At 40.5% G+C, this 19907-nt stretch overlaps 2 protein-coding genes across 3 annotated transcripts in view; one reads left to right on the plus strand and one right to left on the minus strand.

The window, feature by feature from the left end:
* Positions 1-16471, minus strand: part of LRRC49 (leucine rich repeat containing 49) — a 154678-nt gene extending 138207 nt beyond the window's left edge. The window contains exons 1-6 of one of the 2 annotated variants that reach the window (XM_005685164.3): positions 15889-16171; positions 15198-15254; positions 13863-13950; positions 8442-8639; positions 8006-8108; positions 6398-6601 (exon numbers count right to left, since the gene is read on the minus strand). In XM_005685164.3, coding sequence (XP_005685221.1) covers positions 6398-6601; positions 8006-8108; positions 8442-8639; positions 13863-13950; positions 15198-15254; positions 15889-15936 — 698 coding nt within the window. In that variant the 5' untranslated portion in view covers positions 15937-16171. Of the gene's footprint in view, positions 1-6397; positions 6602-8005; positions 8109-8441; positions 8640-13862; positions 13951-15197; positions 15255-15888 lie in introns of both variants that reach the window. The other variant, XM_005685165.3, reaches the window with a different exon arrangement.
* Positions 15977-17909, plus strand: THAP10 (THAP domain containing 10). The gene is given in 5 exon segments (XM_018053784.1): positions 15977-16063; positions 16457-16606; positions 16609-16840; positions 16843-16970; positions 16972-17909. Coding segments are annotated over 5 exon segments (696 nt in total). The 3' UTR covers positions 17071-17909.

Below are 19907 nucleotides of genomic sequence, written 5' to 3' on the forward strand. Positions count from 1 at the left end.
GGTTGATAAACTACACTGATGGGAACTTTCAAGAAACCACAAAGAATAGACAAGAACCTAGAACACTGGTGCGTAATCTTGAAAAAAAGTATTTTATGTTAATTATCATCAGACAGTGAGAATAAAAATTCAAAGTCCATGCTGTGGGGGTTGGGAAGGAACAGGGAGGAGAGAAACCAAGCTTAGATATAATGCTATATCTAAACTTCATAATATAAAAAATCAGTTTTGGATTTTGCTAAACAGTCTTTCCTGGTAACACTGTAAAAGCTATCCAGTAGAACAGAATGGAAAGAAAACTACTGAACAAATCTCAAGGGAATTAGTCCGGAATTGAGTAGATGTACCAGTACTTTGGCCACCTCATGCGAAGAGCTGACTCATTGGAAAAGACTCTGATGCTGGGAGGGATTGGGGGCAGGAGGAGAAGGGGACGACAGAGGATGAGATGGCTGGATGGCATCACTGATTCGATGGACATGAGTCTGAGTGAACTCTGGGAGTTGGTGACAGACACGGAGGCCTGGCATGCTGCGATTCATGGGGTCGCCAAGAGTCAGACATGACTGAGCGACTGAACTGAACTGAACTACACAACAGATTCTTTTAAAGGGAACTGGGGAAGTTCACATAAGATATAATATTAAAAACACACTGAAAATATCATCTGAGCAATAATCAGTATCACTAAATATCAGCAGGGTATTGGTTCTCAATAGACATCAAAATCTCAGTTCAGTCACTCAGTTGTGTCCAACTCTCTGCAACCCCACGGACTGCAGCATGCCAGGCATCCCTGTCCATCACCAACTCACGGAGCTTGCTCAAACTCATGTCCATCAAGTCAGTGATGCCATACAACCATCTCATCCTCTGTCATCCCCTTCTCCTGCCTTCGATCTTTCCTAGCATCAGGGTATTTTCCAATAAGTCAGTTCTTCACATCACGTGGCCAAAGTACTGGAGTTTCAGCTTCAGCATCAGTCCTTATTCAGGACTGATTTCCTTTAGGATGGACTGGTTGGATCTCCTTGCAGTCCAAGGGATTCTCAAGAGTCTTCTCCAGCACCACAGTTCAAAAGCATCAATTCTTAGGCACTCAGCATTCTTTATAGTCCAACTCTCACATTCATACATAACTACTGGAAAAACCGTAGATTTGACTAGATGGACCTTTGTTGACAAAGTAATGTCTCTGCTTTTTAATATGCTATCTAGGTTAGTCATAACTTTTCTTCCAACGAGCAAGTGTCTTTTAATTTCATGGCTGCAGTCACCATCTGCAGTGATTTTGGAGCCCAAGAAAATAAAATCTGTCACTATTTCCATTGTTTCCCATCTTTTTGCCATGAAGTGATGGAACCAGATGCCATGATCGTAGTTTTCTGAATGTTGAGCTTTAAGCCAACTTTTTCACTCTCCTCTTTCACTTTCATCAAGAGGCTCTTTAGTTCTTTGTTTTCTGCCATAGCGTGGTATCATCTGCATATCTGAGGTTACTGATATTTCTCCTGGCAATCTTGATTCCAACTTGTGTGTGTTTCATCCAGCCTGGCATTTCACATGATGTACTCTGCATATAAGTTAAATAAGCAGGGTGACAGTACACAGCCTTGATGTACTCCTTTTCCTATTTGGAACCAGTCTGTTGTTCCATGTCCAGTTCTAACTGTTTCTTCTTGATCTGCAAACAGATTTCTCATGAGGCAGGTCAGGTGGTTTGGTATTCCCATCTCCTTGAAGAATTTTCCAGTTTATTGTGATCCATACAGTCAAAGGCAATGGCAACCCACTCCAGTACTCCTGCCTGGAAAATCCCATGGACAGGGGAGCCTGGTGGGCTGCAGTTCATGGGGTCACTAAGAGTCAGACACGACTGAGTGGCTTCACTTTCCCACATTGGAGAAGGAAATGGCATTGCCTTTCTTTGGGATTGGAATGAAAACTGACCTTTTCCAGTCCTGTGGCCACTGATGAGTTTTCCAAATTTGCTGGCATATTGAGTGAAGCACTTTCACAGCATCACCTTTCAGGATCTGAAACAGCTCAACTGGAATTCCGTCACCTCCACTAGCTTTGTTTGTAGTGATGCTTTCTAAGGCCCACTTGACTTCACATTCCAGGATGTTTCGCTCTAGGTGAGTGGTCACACCATCGTGATTATCTAGGTCATGAAGATCATTTTTGTACAGTTCTGTGCATTCTTGCCACCTCTTCTTAATATCTTCTGCTTCTGTTAGGTCCATAGCATTTCTGTCCTTTATTGTGCCCATCTTTGCATGAAATGTTCCCTTGGTATCTCTAATTTTCTTGAAGAGATCTTTAGTCTTTGCCATTCTATTTTTATCCTCTATTTCTTTGCACTGATCACTGTGGAAGGCTTTCTTATCCCTCCTTGCTATTCTTTGGAACTCTGAATTCAGATGCTTATATCTTTCCTTTTCTTCTTTGCCTTTATCATCTCTTCTTTTTTCAGCTATTTGTAAGGCCTCCTCAGACAACCATATTGTCTTTTTACATTTCTTTTTCTTGGGAATGGTCTTGATCACTGCCTCTTGTACAATGTCACGAACCTCTGTCCATACTTCTTCAGGCACTCTATCAGATCTAATCCCTTGAATCTATTTGTCACTTCCACTGTATACACATAAGGGGTTTGATTTAGGTCATACCTAAATGGTCTACTGGTTTTCCCTACTTTCTTCAAATTAAGTCTGAGTTTGGCAACAAGAAGTTCATGATCTGAGCCACAGTCAGTTCCTGGTCTTGTTCTGGATGACTGTATAGAGCCTCTCCATCTTTGGCTGCAAAGAATATAATCAATCTGATTTCAGTGTTGACCATCTGGTGATGTCAACATATAGAGTCTTCTCTTGTGTTGTTGGAAGAGGATGTTTGCTATGACCAGTGTCTTCTCTTGGCAAAACTCTGTTAGCCTTTGCCCTGCTTCATTTTGTACTCCAGGGCCAAATTTGCCTGTTACTCCAGGTATCTCTCGACTTCCTACTTTTGCATTCCAATTCCCTATAATGAAAAGGACATCTTTTGGGGGTGTTAGTTCTAGAAGGTCTTGAAGGTCTTCATAGAACTGTTCAACTTCAGCTTCTTCAGCATTACTGGTCGGGGCATAGACTTAGATTACTGTGATATTGCATGGTTTGCCTTGGAGACAAACAGATCATTCTGTCATTTTTGAGATTGCATCCAAGTACTGCATTTCAGACTCTTTTGTTGACCATGATGGCTACTCCATTTCTTCTAAGGAATTCTTGCCCATAGTAGTAGATATAATGGTCATCTGAATTAAATTAACCCGTTCTAGTCCATTTTAGGTCACTGATTCCTAAAATGTCGATGCTTACTCTTGCCATCTGCTGTGTGACCACTTCCAATTTGCCTTGATTCATGGACCTAACATTCCAGGTTCCTATGCAATATTGCTCTTTACAGCATCAGACTTTACTTCCATTACCAGTCACAACCACCAATGGGTGTTGTTTTTGCTTTGGCTCCGTGTCTTCATTCTTTCTGCAGTTATTTCTCCACTGATCTTCCATAGCATATTGGGCACCTACTGACCTGGGGAGTTCATCTTGCAGTGTCCTATCTTTTTGCCTTTTCATAACTGTTCATGGGGTTCTCAAGGCAAGAATACTGAAGTGGTTTGCCATTCCCTTCTCCAGTAGACCACGTTTTGTCAGAACTCTCCACCATGACCAGTCCATCTTTGGTGGCCCTACATGGCATGGCTCATAGTTTCATTGAATTAGACAGGGCTGTAGTCCATGTGATCAATTCGGTTAATTTTCTGTGACTGTGGTTTTCAATCTGTCTGCCCTCTGATAGATAAGGATAAGAGGCTTATGGAAGCTTCCTGATGGGAGAGACTGACTTTGGGGAAACTGGGTCTTGTTCTGATGGGCAGGGCCATGCTCAGTAAATCTTTAATCGTTTTCTGTTGATGGTCAGGGCTGTATTCCCTCCCTGTTGTTTGACCTGAGGTCAACTATGGTGGAGGTAATGAAGATAATGGGAATCTCCTTCAAAAGGTCCTGTGCACGCACTGCCAAACTCAGTACCCCCGACCCTGCAGCAGACCACTGCCAACCCACGCCTCTGTCAGAGACTCCTGGACACTGACAGGCAAGTCTGGCTCAGTTTCTTGTGGAGTCACTGCTCCTTTCTCCTGGGTCCTGGTGCATACAAGGTTTTGTTTGTACCCTCCAAGAGTCTGTTTCCCCAGTCCTGTGTAAGTTCTGGTGGCTCTACAGGGGGGTTAATGGCAATCTCCTCCAAGAGGGCTTATGCCATACCCAGGTCTGCTGCACCCAGAGGCCCTGCCCCTGTGGCAGGCCACTGCTGACCTGTACCCCACAGGAGACACTCAAACACAGTTCTGGCTCAGTCTCTGTGGGGTCTCTAGGTTCTGGTACACACAGGTTTGTTTGAGCCCTCTGAGGATCTCTGGAGGGTAAGGGGTTTGATTCTAAGTGCAATTTTGCCCCTCCTACTATCTTGCTTATGGCAGACACCACCCTTATGGCAGAAAGCAAAGAAGAACTAAAGAGTCTCTTGATGAAAGTGAGAGAGCAGAGTGAAAAAGTTGGCTTAAAAGTCACATTCAGAAAACTAAGATATCTGGTCCTACAACTTCCTGGCAAACAGATGGGGAAACAGTGGAAACACTGGCAGACTTTATTTTCTTGGGCTTCAAAATCATTGCAGATGGTGACTGCACCCATGAAATTAAAAGACACTTGCTCCTTGGAAGAAAAGTTATGACCAACCTAGACAGCATATTAAAAAGCAGAGACATTACTTTGCCAACAAAGGTCTGTCTAGTCAAAGCTATGGTTTTTCCAGTAGTCATGTATGGATGTGAAATTTGGACTATAAAGAGAGCTGAGCACTGAAGATTTGATGCTTTTGAACTGTGGTGCTGGAAAAGACTCTTGAGAGTCCCTTGGAACGCAAGGAGATCCAACCAGTCCATCCTAAAGGAAATTAGTCCTATATATTCATTGGAAGGACTGATGATGAAGCTGAAACTCCAATACTTTGGCCACCTGATGCAAAGACCTGATTCATATGAAAAGATCCTGATGCTGGGAAAGACTGAAGGCAGGAGAAGAAGGGGATGACAGAGGATGACATGGTTGGACGCCATCACTGACTCGATGGACATGAGTTTGAGTAAACTCCGGGAGTTGGTAACGGGGATGCCTGGCGTGCTGCAGTCCGTGGGGTTGCAAAGAGTCAGACACAACTGAGGGACTGAACTGAACTGAACTGCCTTGCTGGGGCTTCTCCTTTGCCCTTGGACATAGGGTATCTTTTTTGGGCAGGATCAGTATCAAAATCTGCAAGTGTTCAAATCCCTTATGTGAAATGGCAGAGTATATGTAGACTTTAAATCATCTCTAGACTACTCATAATATGTACTACAATGTAAATGCTACATAAATAGTCTCCAGGAACACAGTAAATTCAAGATTTACTTTTTTGGAACTTTCTGGAATATTTTTTTCAAGTGTTTTTCAATCCTCAGTTAAATCTGTGGATGAAAAACTGGATACAGATAGCTGACTATAATTTGACAGTCACAAAGTATCAAATGCCCACCCTTAGTTAAGCACTGAGAAGAATCACAAGTGAGACATATAAGCTTAATGTGAATACACATATTTAAAATATAGCCTAAAAAAACATAAAGGCCAAAGTCTGTTGTTTACTCCCACATATGATACGGCTCTGGAAAGCAATGGAAATAATATGCACTTAATAAATGTATGGGCCTCCCAGGTGGCGCTAGTGGTAAAGAAGCCACCTGCCAATGCAGGAGACATAAGAGACGTGGGTTTGATCCCTGAGTTGGGAAGATACCCTGGAGGAAGGCATGACAACCCACTCCAGTATACTTTCCTGGAGAATCCCTTGGACAGAGAAGACTGGTGAGCTACAGTCCATGGGGTCACAAAGAGTCAGACACAACTTCGGATTCCCTGGTGGCTCAGACAGTAAAGAGACCACCTGCAATGCGGGAGACCTGGATTCGATCCCTGGGTTGAGAAGATGCCCTGGAGAATGGAAAGGCTACCCACTTCAGTATTCTGGCCTGGAGAATTCCATGGACAGTATAGTCCATGGGGTGGCAAAGAGCCAGACATGGCTGAGTGACTTTCACTTTCAATACATGTTACTTGGTTTGAATAACTGTCAATATGAAACTCATAAAATAGATTATAAATGAATCTTAACCCAATCAAACAGTCTTTCAAAAACATTAGTCTGTTAGGTTCTTAAGTATTATTCAATGTTGAGTTGCCATCTAGAGACCACAGGAGGACTCAACGTTAGTCCTAAGTATAACAAACAGTGACTAATCTATAATGATTACCTGTTTTTCCCCAACAGAAGGACACGGAGGGATCTCAGAGTAGAAAGTCCACTAATTTCTTCAATCTGATTATCATATAGATCCAAGAATATTAGCCTCTGCAGATTGGAGATATTCTGGATCTGAGTTATAGAATTGTGCTGAAAGTTCAGCAGACGAAGGTGCTCTTCCCCATCAATAATAGGACACACAGTCAGCTTCTGCCTAGAAAACACGTTTAAAGTTAGTAAGGTTCTGATTCAGCAGTCTGCCTCTTCTCAAGAATATTAATAGTAGTATGTTTGTGTGCCCACGCCATGAGAAGAAGAAAAACAGAACCACTTTTTGCCTTCATGAACCAAGCATTCTAGATCTAATTGTAAATCACTCATATAAAAACCGATATACTTTGGTAAGGGTAGTTATTAAAGTTAAGTCTAACACTCATAGTATTTAAAAAGAAAAACTCCAGTATTAATTATTTCATATAAAGTTAACCATCAGAAAACACTCAGTGTAATTGCCTTCTGTGGGAAAGGTTGAGATGATTCAAGGAACCATGTCACATAACCAGAGAAATGCACTTGCCATTACCCACTGAGATAAGCATTGCTCAGGCATTGCTAAGCTAGAAAGTTTGCTTAACGCCTTGCTGTTAGATATGCACTGCGGAGCTAAAGGTATGCACAGCAGAGAAGGTTTCTCTGCAGAGAAGGTTTCTCTGCTGGTTATAACGCTAAGGTAAGGTTGAAATCCTTCATCCATCATTCTACTGCAGATACTTTCCTAGATTTAAAGATAGGGATTAAGTCCTAAACACATGTATTCATTCAAAATTTGTTAAGGGTTTATTTTGTACGGGGCTTTGTTTTAGGTGCTGGGGATACAGAACTGAACAAAACTCCCCATGTCTGTGGAGTTTACATTCTACTCGGAGGAGACAAACAATGAACGACAATAAATGTGCTAGGTTAAATACTTAACATGTGAGAGGGTGATAAGTGCTGAGAAGAAAAGGCAGAGAAAGGTGCTGGAACTGTCAGGGCTGAAGGAGTTGCTGCTTTGGAGAGTCGGGGCAGGGAAGGCTATCCCTAGGTGGTGACATTGGAGGAAAGATCTGATGGAGGTAAGAAAGTGAGCCTACTGATACATGGTGAAATAGCATTCCAGGCAGAGGGAACAGCAAATGCGAAACTCCTGAGGTTTAAACACTCTTGGTGTATTCAAGGAGCAGGTATGCAATAGCAGGGTGAGTGAAGGCCAGACTGGGAGCAGGTGAGGTCAGTAAAGTAAAAGGGAACTCAACTGAATAGTGCTGAGAAGCCCATTGGAGGAGTATATTTTGAAGTTTTTTTCCTATCCTAAAACCCATTTTTATCAATATCATATTTCAGAACCTCTATAGTACTCTTTTGGAGTGTAGTCAAGCTCCTTTACATTCCACAGATATAAAATTTCTCTTCATACTCCTGGAAGGATAAATTTAAAATTGGCAACAGTGATTATACCTAGGTAGGAGAACTAAACGGCTGAAAAACAAGGGGGAGGAAGAGAGACTTTTGTACCTTTCAAATCTTGTACTATATCTATATATCATCTAGTCAAAAAAATTAAATAAGTTGTCCTCACCTTTCTAGGGTCAACCTGTCTGAGTAAAGAATTTTCTCTTCAGAAGAACGTTGGAGAATGGGAAATGAAGGCATTGATGAGCTCACCAAATTAATATGATCACCTATTAAAAATAATATACAAATTACTTGAATAAGAAAAATCTTTCAGATTTTGAAACTAAAATCACCTTATATTTGGAGAACTTTGGCACCTACCAATATCCTTTCTAGAAAACACAGCTTCTATAGCTCTCTGTATTTGAAACTAAAGTTCAGCTTGTTTTCCTCCTCAAGTCTAAACTGTGTGTTCTATACATATCAAATAATTTCTCCCTTGCCTTGTAGATTGGTTGAAAGTACAGGACTACGCTAGTGCTACATTTATCCCTTATAATCCTGACTCCTAATACTATATCTTAACTCTCTTGTAACTGAGATGATAGTTCCCTCATTACCAGATACATTTGGGCCAGCACTATGACAGCCCTGCCGGATTCTGGACTTTGAAGGTGTCTGAATGGAACAATCTCCAAATGCTGATAAGGAGCTCGTGGCAGTTTTCATTTCCAGCCCACATAGTTCTGTCACATTTGTTGTGGACGAGATGCAGGATGATTTATTATGAGGCGAAGGACTTATTACTCTTCCATCTCCTTCAAAATATCAAAAAATTTATCACAAAGCTACACAGTACATGACTTTAGAGAAATATAGAGAAAGTAGTTTTGGATAGCAAATGTAAACCTCGAATCATCCTTTTTTCTTTGTATGTTCAGCTACTATTGGTAGAGAATACTGCAGAGACCAAAGTGGAGTCAATAAATCTTGTACATTTGCAGTTAGGTTTCTAGTTAGGGTCTAACAGGTATTTGACACCCCTGTGAGACTTATAAGCTGATGGTTTGATGTTGACCCTTCCATTAAGTAGCTTTCAATCTAGTGGGCATATGAAAGTAATAAACTGTACAGAACAACATGCACAAAACGCAGAATAAAAAAACAATACCTATTTATATATTCACACATAAATGTGTCTGGTTATTTTTCACTTAAAGAAGATCACAGATGGGTTTCAGTGGAGGTGGATATTAAGATATATTCTAAAGACCTAGAAGAATAGTTAATAAAGACCTAGAATAGTTAATAAAAGATGCTGTGAAGCTCCAGAAATGAAGTAAGACTTGAGAAATGGGTCAAAGGTACCAATTTGAACACCAGAAGAAACTATTTTCTTCTACCAAGAGAAAATTTCCTGAAAGCAGCAACCGATGTTGATGGAAGCGAAAAGCAATAAAATAGAACCTAAAGTGCCACAGAATTCTACTGCTTAAACTGACTGATAAGACAAAGAGATGAACCTAAATACAGGAAGCTATCATTCTCTGGGAGGCCATCTGAAAATCAGGTTCCACACATATCATATTAAAGAGCTGTAAAGCAATGGTATCTGCTAACCTCTCCAGGTGTGCAAGATATGCACCAAAGTGCACATACCTGGCTTATTGAACAGAATACTAGTGCTCACACCCCACTTTTCTGAATACCATGAAATACCAAGATAAATAACAATGATGTTCTAGAGTACAAGCATTCAGAACAAAGATCATGTTCATAAATGAACTGGTCTTGCGACAGGACCAGTTGCTAGCAAAATACCCAAGCAACGATAAGTCAGTAAATTGATTTGGAAATCAAAAACTGAACAGTTAAAAAAACAAAAACTAGAGTAAGGATCAACTGATAAAGGATTGACTGGTCAGTGAAAATAATAAAGGAAAAGCTCCAAACAATAAAGAACCTTGATTTCCCTCATTAGTGTCAGAGTTAGGTGTTTTTTTTTTAGAGTTAGGTTTTTAAAATTACTTTGTTAAGGCTTCAAGCCAGTGCTCAATTTAGAAAGCACATTTAAATTTAATAAGACTTGGGATGTAGAGGCAATAATCAAGGAGTAAATTTCACTTACAGTCAGTGAATAAAGGAACTTCATCCTTCCTCTTGCCACCTCTTATTACACACAGAAGTCAAAATCATGATCTGCATGATGAGTTTACTATCATGATCAGTATGACATACATCTTACAATAAATAGCAGAATATGAGAATGATGAGATATAATGGCCTTAAAATACACAAACAAGACCCTCTAAACAACTGGGAACCAGAATGATCTGCAATTGAAACATCCACAATAAATACCCACACACATATACATATAGTAGATGTATGTATCAAACACCCAAACATATATATATGTGGACTGTTTCATCCCACTTTAAAGTAAAATTTTAATTGAAATATTTCCTGTTATTGGTAATTTCATATATCACTATTTAATGTACCAAATAATAGCTTTTGTCTTCCTAATTAAATTTATAAGCTTCTGGAGAAATGGAGCTCATTTTATATTCTTTATATTCTTTGCGGAATCTAAATTCAGTAGGCAATCATTAAATTAACTGATTTTCCAATTTACTGAGAGTTAATCAGAAATCTGTTTTGTGAATGTTATTTCTGTTAAAAAAGAAATCAGAAATATTTGCATTTTAGTATAAAAATTCTGAATGAATTCTTTCATAATTAGAATCCCAAAGTGTTTAAAGGCATAAAGGTATATATTTGGTATGAGTCTTTACTACACCACACCCTAGATATATGATGGATGGAGGGATAGATGAGAAGGATGGGTGAGTGGATGGATAGAGAGGAAGTTGGACAGAGAGATGGGCAGGGGGATGGACAGATGGCTGGCTGAATAGATGGATAATACAGTACATGTTCATATGCTTGTCCACTCAGCCTTACCTTTAAGACTGTGTTGGCAATCAAAATCCTGATTTTGTATTTTTCATGATTCATCATGATCTTAAGAGTCAAGCACTACCTCTTCCTCTCTATATACATATTTTGGCATTTTTATTCAAGGGATTTAATCAATGAAGGTCTGGAACTGAGATTTTACTGTATAGCAGTTCCTGACTCTTACAAAATTTCAAGGATATAGGGCTTAACTCTTAACATTAATATAAAATGCCTAAAAGAAATCATACACCAAGTTTAAGACCAAGTAGCATAACTAAAACAAAGAGAATCTTTACTTTGGGCTGAGAGTACCACTGGTTAATTTATGGTGTATGTTCAATTAATTTTGAAAAACATAAAAAATATGAAATGAAGTAAAATTAATAATAATAATCCAGTATCAAAATGCAGTTTATTAGATAGAGATTCCCTCATTTTTCCTGATAAATTGCTATTTAAAACTTTTCCAAAGTTTTGTGCCTTTGGAGGAAGAACAGTAAGTACAGAAGTCAAGAACACAGCTACACTGTGAGGCCTTCTTTGCATGAAACTGACTGGAACTAGGAAGGAGGCACATTTGGAAACAATCAGGTATAAATTTTAGAGAGAATGATTTTGAATAATATATTTTAATGAAAAAAATAGGTTTATTTTTCCCTAAGGAATTAATTTGTATTTTACAGGTTATTATTTATGTATAGGACTTTATTCATCTTTCAGGTTCACAAAATTCAGTGCCTCTATACTATTTCCTCATTAGCAAATATCTAGAAATACTTAAACACTAAAATAAATTTATTCAGCCAGACATACACAAATCTGTCTACCAACTTCATCCTCTAACTCAAGAATACCTTGGGAAAAGTATTTCAGTTTGGCTCACGAGTCAGAAAACAAATTTAAGAGTTATTATCAAACATGTAAAGGAAGTTCACAATGTAAATACAAGAAAATTCTACCTGAAAATTTTCAGGTTCACATCTATAGCTCTGAGCCCAATACAGTGTCTGGTACACAGAACATACTCAATAGATATGTACTGAACTGAACCAAAGAAGGGAAGACAGATGCTCTCTGCACTGTGGAACAGTGGTTAGGTTGATGTCATGTCCAGCAATTGACGAAGGGAAGAATTCAAGATATAGGAAACAGAAAAGTCATGTCAGATTAGCTGGGCCCAAGAGGAAAGTCTAAAAATTACAAAACAAAAAAAGAAAGCTAATATTCAAAATTGCCACGTGTTCATGTAAGATGAACAATCTAGAGAGGCCTATACGGATTATCCTTCTCATCCAATAATTCCTAGATGAGGACAGTACTGTATGTTAAGTATTTTGCAGTGCTTAACACTAGCACATTACAGAGAGCTAACAATTGTTGACAACTAAGATGGGAATACCAGACCACCTAACCTGCCTTTTGAGAAACCTATATGCAGCTCAGGAAGCGGCAGTTAGAACTAGACATGGAACAACAGACTGGTTCCAAATAGGAAAAGGAGTACGTCAAGGCTGTATATTGTCACCCTGCTTATTTAACTTCTATGCAGAGTACATCATGAGAAACGCTGGGCTGGAAGAAACACAAGCTGCAATCAAGATTGCCGGGAGAAATATCAATAACCTCAGATGACACCACCCTTATGGCAGGAAGTGAAGAGGAACTAAAAAGCCTCTTGATGAAAGTGAAAAAGGAGAGTAAAAATGTTGGCTTAAAGCTCAACATTCAGAAAACGAAGATCGTAGCATCTGTTCCCATCACTTCATGGGAGATAGATGAGGAAACACTGGAAACAGTGACAGACTTTATTTTTTGGACTCCAAGATCACTGCAGATGGTGACTGCAGCCATGAAATTAAAAGACGCTTACTCCTTGGAAGGAAAGTTATGACCAACCTAGACAGCATATTCAAAAGCAGAGACATCACTTTGCCAACAAAGGTCCGTCTACTCAAGGCTATGGTTTTTCCAGTAGTCATGTATGGATGTGAGAGTTGGACTGTGAAGAAAGCTGAGCGCCAAAGAATTGATGCTTTTGAACTGTGGTGTTGGAGAAGACTCTCGAGAGTCCCTTGGACTGCAAGGAGATCCAACCAGTCTATTCTAAAGGAGATCAGTCCTGGGTATTCTTTGGAAGGACTGATGCTAAAGCTGCAAGTCCAGTACTTTGGCCACCTCATGCGAAGAGCTGACTCATTGGAAAAGACTCTGATGCTGGGAGGGGTTGGAGTCAGGAGGAGAAGGGGACGACAGAGGATGAGCTGGCTGGATGGCATCACCGATTCGATGGACATGAGTATGGATGAACTCCGGGAGTTGGTGATGGACAGGGAGGCCTGGTGTGCTGCGATTCATGGGGTTGGAAAGAGTCGGACACAACTGGGCGACTGAACTGAACTGAAGTAACAACTCAGAAGTTCTAAACAAGATTTCTCCTTTAATTGAACAATACATTTCAGAAATATAACTGGATCATATGAGGCTATTTTTCAAAGGGTGGTCCACAAACCACATCCATCACAGTCTCCTGAGAAGTTATTAAAACACACTTTTCCAAATCCCACCCAAGACCTACAAAGTCAGAATGGGGAAGGGGATGAAGCAAGCACTAAGAATCTGCATTCCTAATAAGATCTTGCATGATGCACACAGATGTCAAAGCCCTCTGATATAATTCTATAAATATATATGTTAGTAAGGAAAAGAGATAGCTTCTTTTCTACTCCCGACTTTCCATTCTTTCCAGTGTCCTTACTTACTTAATATGTGTTCCCATAGTCTTACCCTCACTAATTAGCTATTTTTTCTAGTTCTAAGACATTATTTGGTAGATTCTTTCTAATTCTCTTGTGTATAGCCCACTCCAAACTAAAATACAACAGTTTTTCCTATATTAAAAATAACCTATGTTGTGTACATAAAATCAATTCTGATTTAAACAAATGCCCAATGAATTTGGTAACCAATGAATAATGTCATCATTAATTGAAGTCTATTTGGATCCAGAAATTCAATATTATTAAACAATATTACTTAAAGATGATAAATCATGTCTGATCTCTATTCTCTGACAATACCTTGTCTACTTGAGTAGTTTCTTTCAAGGTCATGTTGTAAGAGTCGACCAGGGAATGACGGTGTTTCTCTATTTAGCCTGAATTCAACCTAAAAAACATTATTTAAGACACAACATTCAGAGAATGTTTTATAAATTCATTCGTGCCTTTTTAGACTCTAGATTTAAGTGATATCATATGATATTTGTCCTTCTCTGTCTGACTTACTTCACTCAGTATGACAATGTCTGGGTCCATCCATGTTGCTGCAAATACCATTATTTCATTCTTTTTTATAACCGAGTAATATTCCATTGTATATATGTACCACAGCTTCTTTGTCCTTCATTTAAGAATTCCCCCAGTAACATCTATTTTAAAACTTTTTAGGCAAAACCTGAATTGTGCCAGTTGAAGGTGTCCAACTTGGTCAAAGAAGAAAATTTTGTGTTGTGTCTTGAGACACAGTTGTGTGGGAGATGGGTAAGTATATCTGAGTGCTCAGGTGACATGAGGGTAAGAAAACCTATGTATCTCAAAAATCAAATCAAAAGCCAGAAATTAAGGAAATCTCAGGGAGAATATGGGCAAATTTTGGGGGGAAAAGAATGCTCAGATCTTAATTTCTAAATCTCATTAGGCCTAAAAAATTTCCACTGCTAATCAATTTTTTCTGGAATGTTAGATATGGGACCCCAAATTATCACATTTTATCTAATATAAGATTTTATCAGTAGTAAAACATGCCATCATTTTATCCACTACTAAGAAAGAAAAAGTTTCCCAGTTAAAATAATAATATGATCTGCCATCAGTTTCAAGAAGGATCCTGATTTAAGAAATGCTTAAATGTCAAAAAAGAAAAAAAAAATACCCATCTTACCTCTTGCAATTGATGAAATAAGATTCAGTTTGTAAAGGAGGTGAGGTTTTTTTTGGTTTTGCTTTGATTTTTCTTAATTGATGTACAGTTGATTTATAATACTATAATACTTTCAGATACACAATGCTGTGATTCAGTACTTTTATAGAATATACTCCATTAAAAGTTATTATGAAATAATGGTTATAATTCTCTGAGATATACAATATATCCTTCTTGCTTATCTATTTTATACACAGTATTTTTAATCACTTAATCCTATACCCCTAATTTGCCCCTCCCCCTTCCCTCTCTTTGGTAACTACTAGTTGGATTTGTGTAGTAGGCAAAAAATAAATATTAGCTTCAAAGTAGAGACCAAAGTAAATCTACTTAAATTTTCCAGTTTAGACTCTGCTCTTTAAATCATGCTATTTGTGCAGAATATAAAACAATTTATATTCAATCTAAATACAAATCTGCTTGAATCTTACTTTGTTTTTTTCAGGAAGCGATGACGTTTGAATAACCAGATGAAGCCCACAGTTCACCTACAATGTAAAAATTAAACCATAAAATATGCTCTTAACTTACACACACACACACACTCCTCCCCAAAACAGTACATAAAGATACAACAAAAAAAATTAGAATTCACTTTTTGTTTGTTTCTGGTAAATTATCATGTTCTGGATATTTGCTGAAAACAATAAAATTACAACTAATAATTAAAAGGTTTCACTGTGATTTATCTTCCAAAATGTCTGCAATTTAACCCTCTACTTAGCACTTCAGGCTTTCGTCACCTGCCATTTGAGGTCTAAGAAAATATCTCAGTGAGACAGGTAAAGGAGGTGGGGGTGCCTGCTAGTATTTTCTTAATTAAAAAAAAAAGGAATTGACCAGTTAAAGGAATGTAAATGAAGCTTAGCCTTTCACAGCAGACCAGCTCCACCTTCTGGGAAGCGCAGATCCTGGACAAGACTTTGAATACCCATCACTCAATGTTAAATACCCTCCAAGTGCCTTGGTCCAGTCCAGGAACCTCAAGCCTCGGTCAGACAATAGCTTGAGTAGACTGAGCGGTCCTGGTCTCAACAATACAGCTCATCACCTAGGACAAAGACTCCAGTCAGAAAGGACGGTACAAATGGAAATGAAGAGAAAGTAGGAAACCCAACCTACGTTGCTCGCAGCCCGGCCAGAAACAGAGCGGTATTTCCCGGGAATCATGGCAGGAGACAGTCCAAGATCAGTTAGATCTGCCTTAGAAATGACGCTACAGCACAGATTGAGAGACCGAAAGGGGTCATCTCCTAGGCAACCCGCTCGGGAGTTACCATGGAAACTGCCATTTCCGGTCTGGTCCTCTCCCAAATCTACTGGTCAATGGACTCATTAGAGCCTCTGGTTATATTTGAGGGGCCCAAAATATCAGCATTTCTTCGTTCTAGCTTCCCAGTTTCAGAAAAACAGAGCATTAGGGTGGGGAGGAGAATAAAACGAGGAAGAGGCCGGCCTCCTCGGTAGCTATGACAACCATCACTTCCGGTCCGTCCCTCTTTACCTCCCACCTCAGCTGGGCCCGCGCGAAATTTGTATCCCTTTGCCTGCTCTCAGGGGAAGACTGCTGGAAGGAGAAGGACCTCCAAAACCCGGGTACTCTCCAAGGTAGGGGCCGCAGTTTGGCACTTTCTCGCGGCCAAAGAAGCAGCAGCCGCGACACGGAGTCGGCAGGTGAGGGCGCTGGGAGTGCGAGGCCGTGCTCAGGAAGCAGGTCCCCAGCTCCCCAGCTCCCAGCCCCGAGGCTGCTGCCGTGCCCATCCGCTGCGGCAACACCACCAAGTCCGGGAAGTTGCTGTTTCGCTTCCCCAAAGGACGGGCCCGTGCGGCTGCTGTGGGACCGCTTCGTACCCGCTTCGTACGTGGCCGCCGGCCAACTGGTACCCGGGCAGGGACAGCTCCGTCATCTGCTCCGAGCACTTCGCTCCCGCCTGTTTTGATGTCTCTTTGGTTATCCAGAAGAATCTGCACTTCTCCGAGCGCCTGAGACCCGTGGCGGGCGCCGCGTCCATCTTGCACCCGGTGTCCTCCCTGCTGAAACCTACGGGGAAAGAAGAGGGAGACTGAGCGGGCGACCGGGAACGGAGGAAAGCCCCAGGCAGTCAGGCAGCCCCAGGCTACCCCAGGGCCAGCCTCCTGTACACTCCTCTGGCCCACGAAGAGGGCTTTCGGCTTCACAGATAAAGGGCCACCCAAAGAGGCCACCCGAGGGTCTTGCAAGAACCCCAATCTGTGGCTAGGCTCCTCCACTTAGTGTCGTCTTGGGAAAATCACCTCACCACGAAGGTTTTTGTTAATCGGTGATCTCCAAGAGCCTATTTAGCATTACTCTGGAATTATAGTTTCTTCTACCTCCTGTTCCCCAAAACACACACGCAAACTCTTTCCCTTCACATTATAGAGAAGCCTTCACTCTCCGCTCCTGAGTTTTTAAATACAAAGGATTTAATTTGAGTAAATCTCAAGAAATGAGGTACTTTAAACTTTCTGCATAGCATATCATTGCATGATAAGCTGCAAGAATGATCAATTATACCGTCAAAATGGTGGGGGAATGGGAGTGCAAGATGCTGATGAAGATAAGGCTTTGCTGATGGACATCCCTTCCCCCTCCTAAACTTCCTCTTGACTAGCTGCCTTTAAACTAAATCGTTCCAGTGAGTTGAATTCTCCTATCCTGCTCTTTTCTGCCTACTTTCTCGGTACTCAGAAGATTGATTACACTTATTTTGCATCTGGTCACTACTGCCTTATTCCCAACTTCCTAACTTCTCAGCCTTCTCTGGGTTAGTCAAACTTCAGCCCTATCAACATAACATAGATTAATTTATGACTCTTCATTGGATCTAAAAGGTGTTCAGTTTTAGAGTTAGATGGAGTTCGCCAAGAAGTCAGCGGACCTGTAACTGACATTCTGGTTGTGAATATACAGAGGTATTCTTGAATTTTAGAGCTGAAGAAAACCTAAGTGATCATATAGTCTAGATTCACAATGTATGCACAAGGAAGCCAACCCAAGGTTAATTTCCTCAGGAGCCAATAATCTTTTCTCTAGGTCCAATCACCAGACAGAAACTTTCTGCAATACCAACCTCCTTCCTGCATGGGGTGGGTGCTTGAAGTCGCTCAGTCGTGTCCAACTCTTTGCGACCCCATGGACTGTAGCCTACCAGGCTTCTCCGTCCACCGGATTCTCCAGGCAAGAATACTGGAGTGGGTTACCATTTCCTTCTCCAGGGGATCTTCCCGACCCAGGGATCGAACCTGGGTCTCCTGCATTGGAGGCAGACCCTTTAACCTCTGAGCCACCAGGGAAGCCCGGGGTGGGTGCTTAAAACCCTTTAATGACGTCCAGCAATTATTAAGGTGGAGAATAAAATTATTAACAAAGTTCCTGCGTGATTTTTGCCCCTGCTTGCAACAGCAGTCCTGCTCCAACCCATGGTCTTTGTTGCTCACTGTGCACCAATCATGCTAATCTTTTCTGTTTTTGAACATACTATATATTCTTTCCTACCAAGCCTTTTCTGAATTATTTCATATAATGCCCTGGAGTTATGCCCCTGCCATTCCCCATCATCACCGATTAAAGCCTTTTACTTCAAAAATCTATTCAAACATCCTTCCCTTTTCATCTCCTTATTTTATATTCTCATTCTTCAAACACTTCAGTAGCACATATACTTCAGTTGCACTCATCACAGTTGTCATGAAATAATTATGTATTTTGCTCAATATAATGTTTGTCCTCACATTAGATTGGAAGCTCTCTGACCTCTGGGCTCTTATCTGATTTTTTCATTATTAACAGTAACTAGAACAATATTTTTCAAATTTAAGGAATTCAGTAAATATTTGTGGAACGATTATATGACTATGAGAGCAGTTTTCTTTAGTACAGTGGAATTTCAGTTCTCTGCCAGTTTCCCTACTCACCAAACTGTATAGCACTCAAGAAGTCTCTACCTTTTCCTTGAACCAATTATCCACCATCGTTACCTAGCCAGGCTTTACCCAAGCCCATATTTATACATCTATCTATGTCTCTGCTGCTGCTAAGCCGCGTCCGTCGTGTCCGACTCTGTGTGACCCCATAGACGGCAGCCCACCAGGCTCCCCCATCCCAGGGGTTCTCCAGGCAAGAACACTGGAGTGGGTTGCCATTTCCTTCTCCAGTGCATGAAAGTGAAAAGTGAAAGTGAAGTCGCTCAGCCGTGTCCGACTCTTCGAGACCCCATGGACTGCAGCCCACCAGCCTCCTCCGTCCATGGGATTTTCCAGCCAAGAGTACTGGAGTGGGGTGCCATCACCTTCTCCAACATCTATCTATAGATATATGTAAATATGTAGTAAAAGAGTTAAATATTAATCGTGCCACACACACCTTTATACTGTTTTTCTTTTTCATAATTCTACCATCTTAAAAATTGGGAGAAGAAAAGCCAGGCTAATAAAACAACCAAAAGTTTTATAATACAACAAAGGCTAACTAGTAAGAAATCCAGAATAGATACCAAATCTGTTTTTCAATTAACAAGGATATCCAGCCAGCATTTCTAACAATATATATTACGTTACCATATATGCTGAGTTATTAGGAGACTGTGTAGGTTTTAACAATAGTACTTTAAAAGCATAGCAATAAATAGACTTGATAGCAGTAAATAATTTTAGCCTTGATAGCAATAAATTTAGATTTGATAGCAGTACATTTTTAGCCAGATCTGGACCCCAATAGCATCTCTAAAAACGTTATCTGTGCCACCCACCTCTCACTCCTTCCCCCGCTCACTTTTTCTTTTCAGGACAAACTGACTAAACAGCAAGTTTCCAGTCATTCTACAACATTTATTGAGCAGCTGTTGTAAACACGGGCTTTTCTGGTGGCTTGGTGGTAAAGAATCCACCTGCCAATGCAGGAGATGCCAGTTTGATCCCTGGGTATGGAAGATCCCCTGGAAAAGGAAATGGCAACCCATTCCAGTGTCCTTGGGACTTCCTAGTGGCTCAGATGATAAAGAATCTGCCTTCAATGAAGGAGACCTGGGTTCAGTCCCTGGTTTGGAAAGATCCTTGGAGAAGGGCATGGCAACCCACTCCAGTCCAATGTTCCTGCCTGGGAAATCCCAAGGACAGAGGAG

The sequence above is a fragment of the Capra hircus genome, chromosome 10, assembly GCF_001704415.2.
Source record: "Capra hircus breed San Clemente chromosome 10, ASM170441v1, whole genome shotgun sequence".
NCBI classification, from domain to species: domain Eukaryota; kingdom Metazoa; phylum Chordata; class Mammalia; order Artiodactyla; family Bovidae; genus Capra; species Capra hircus.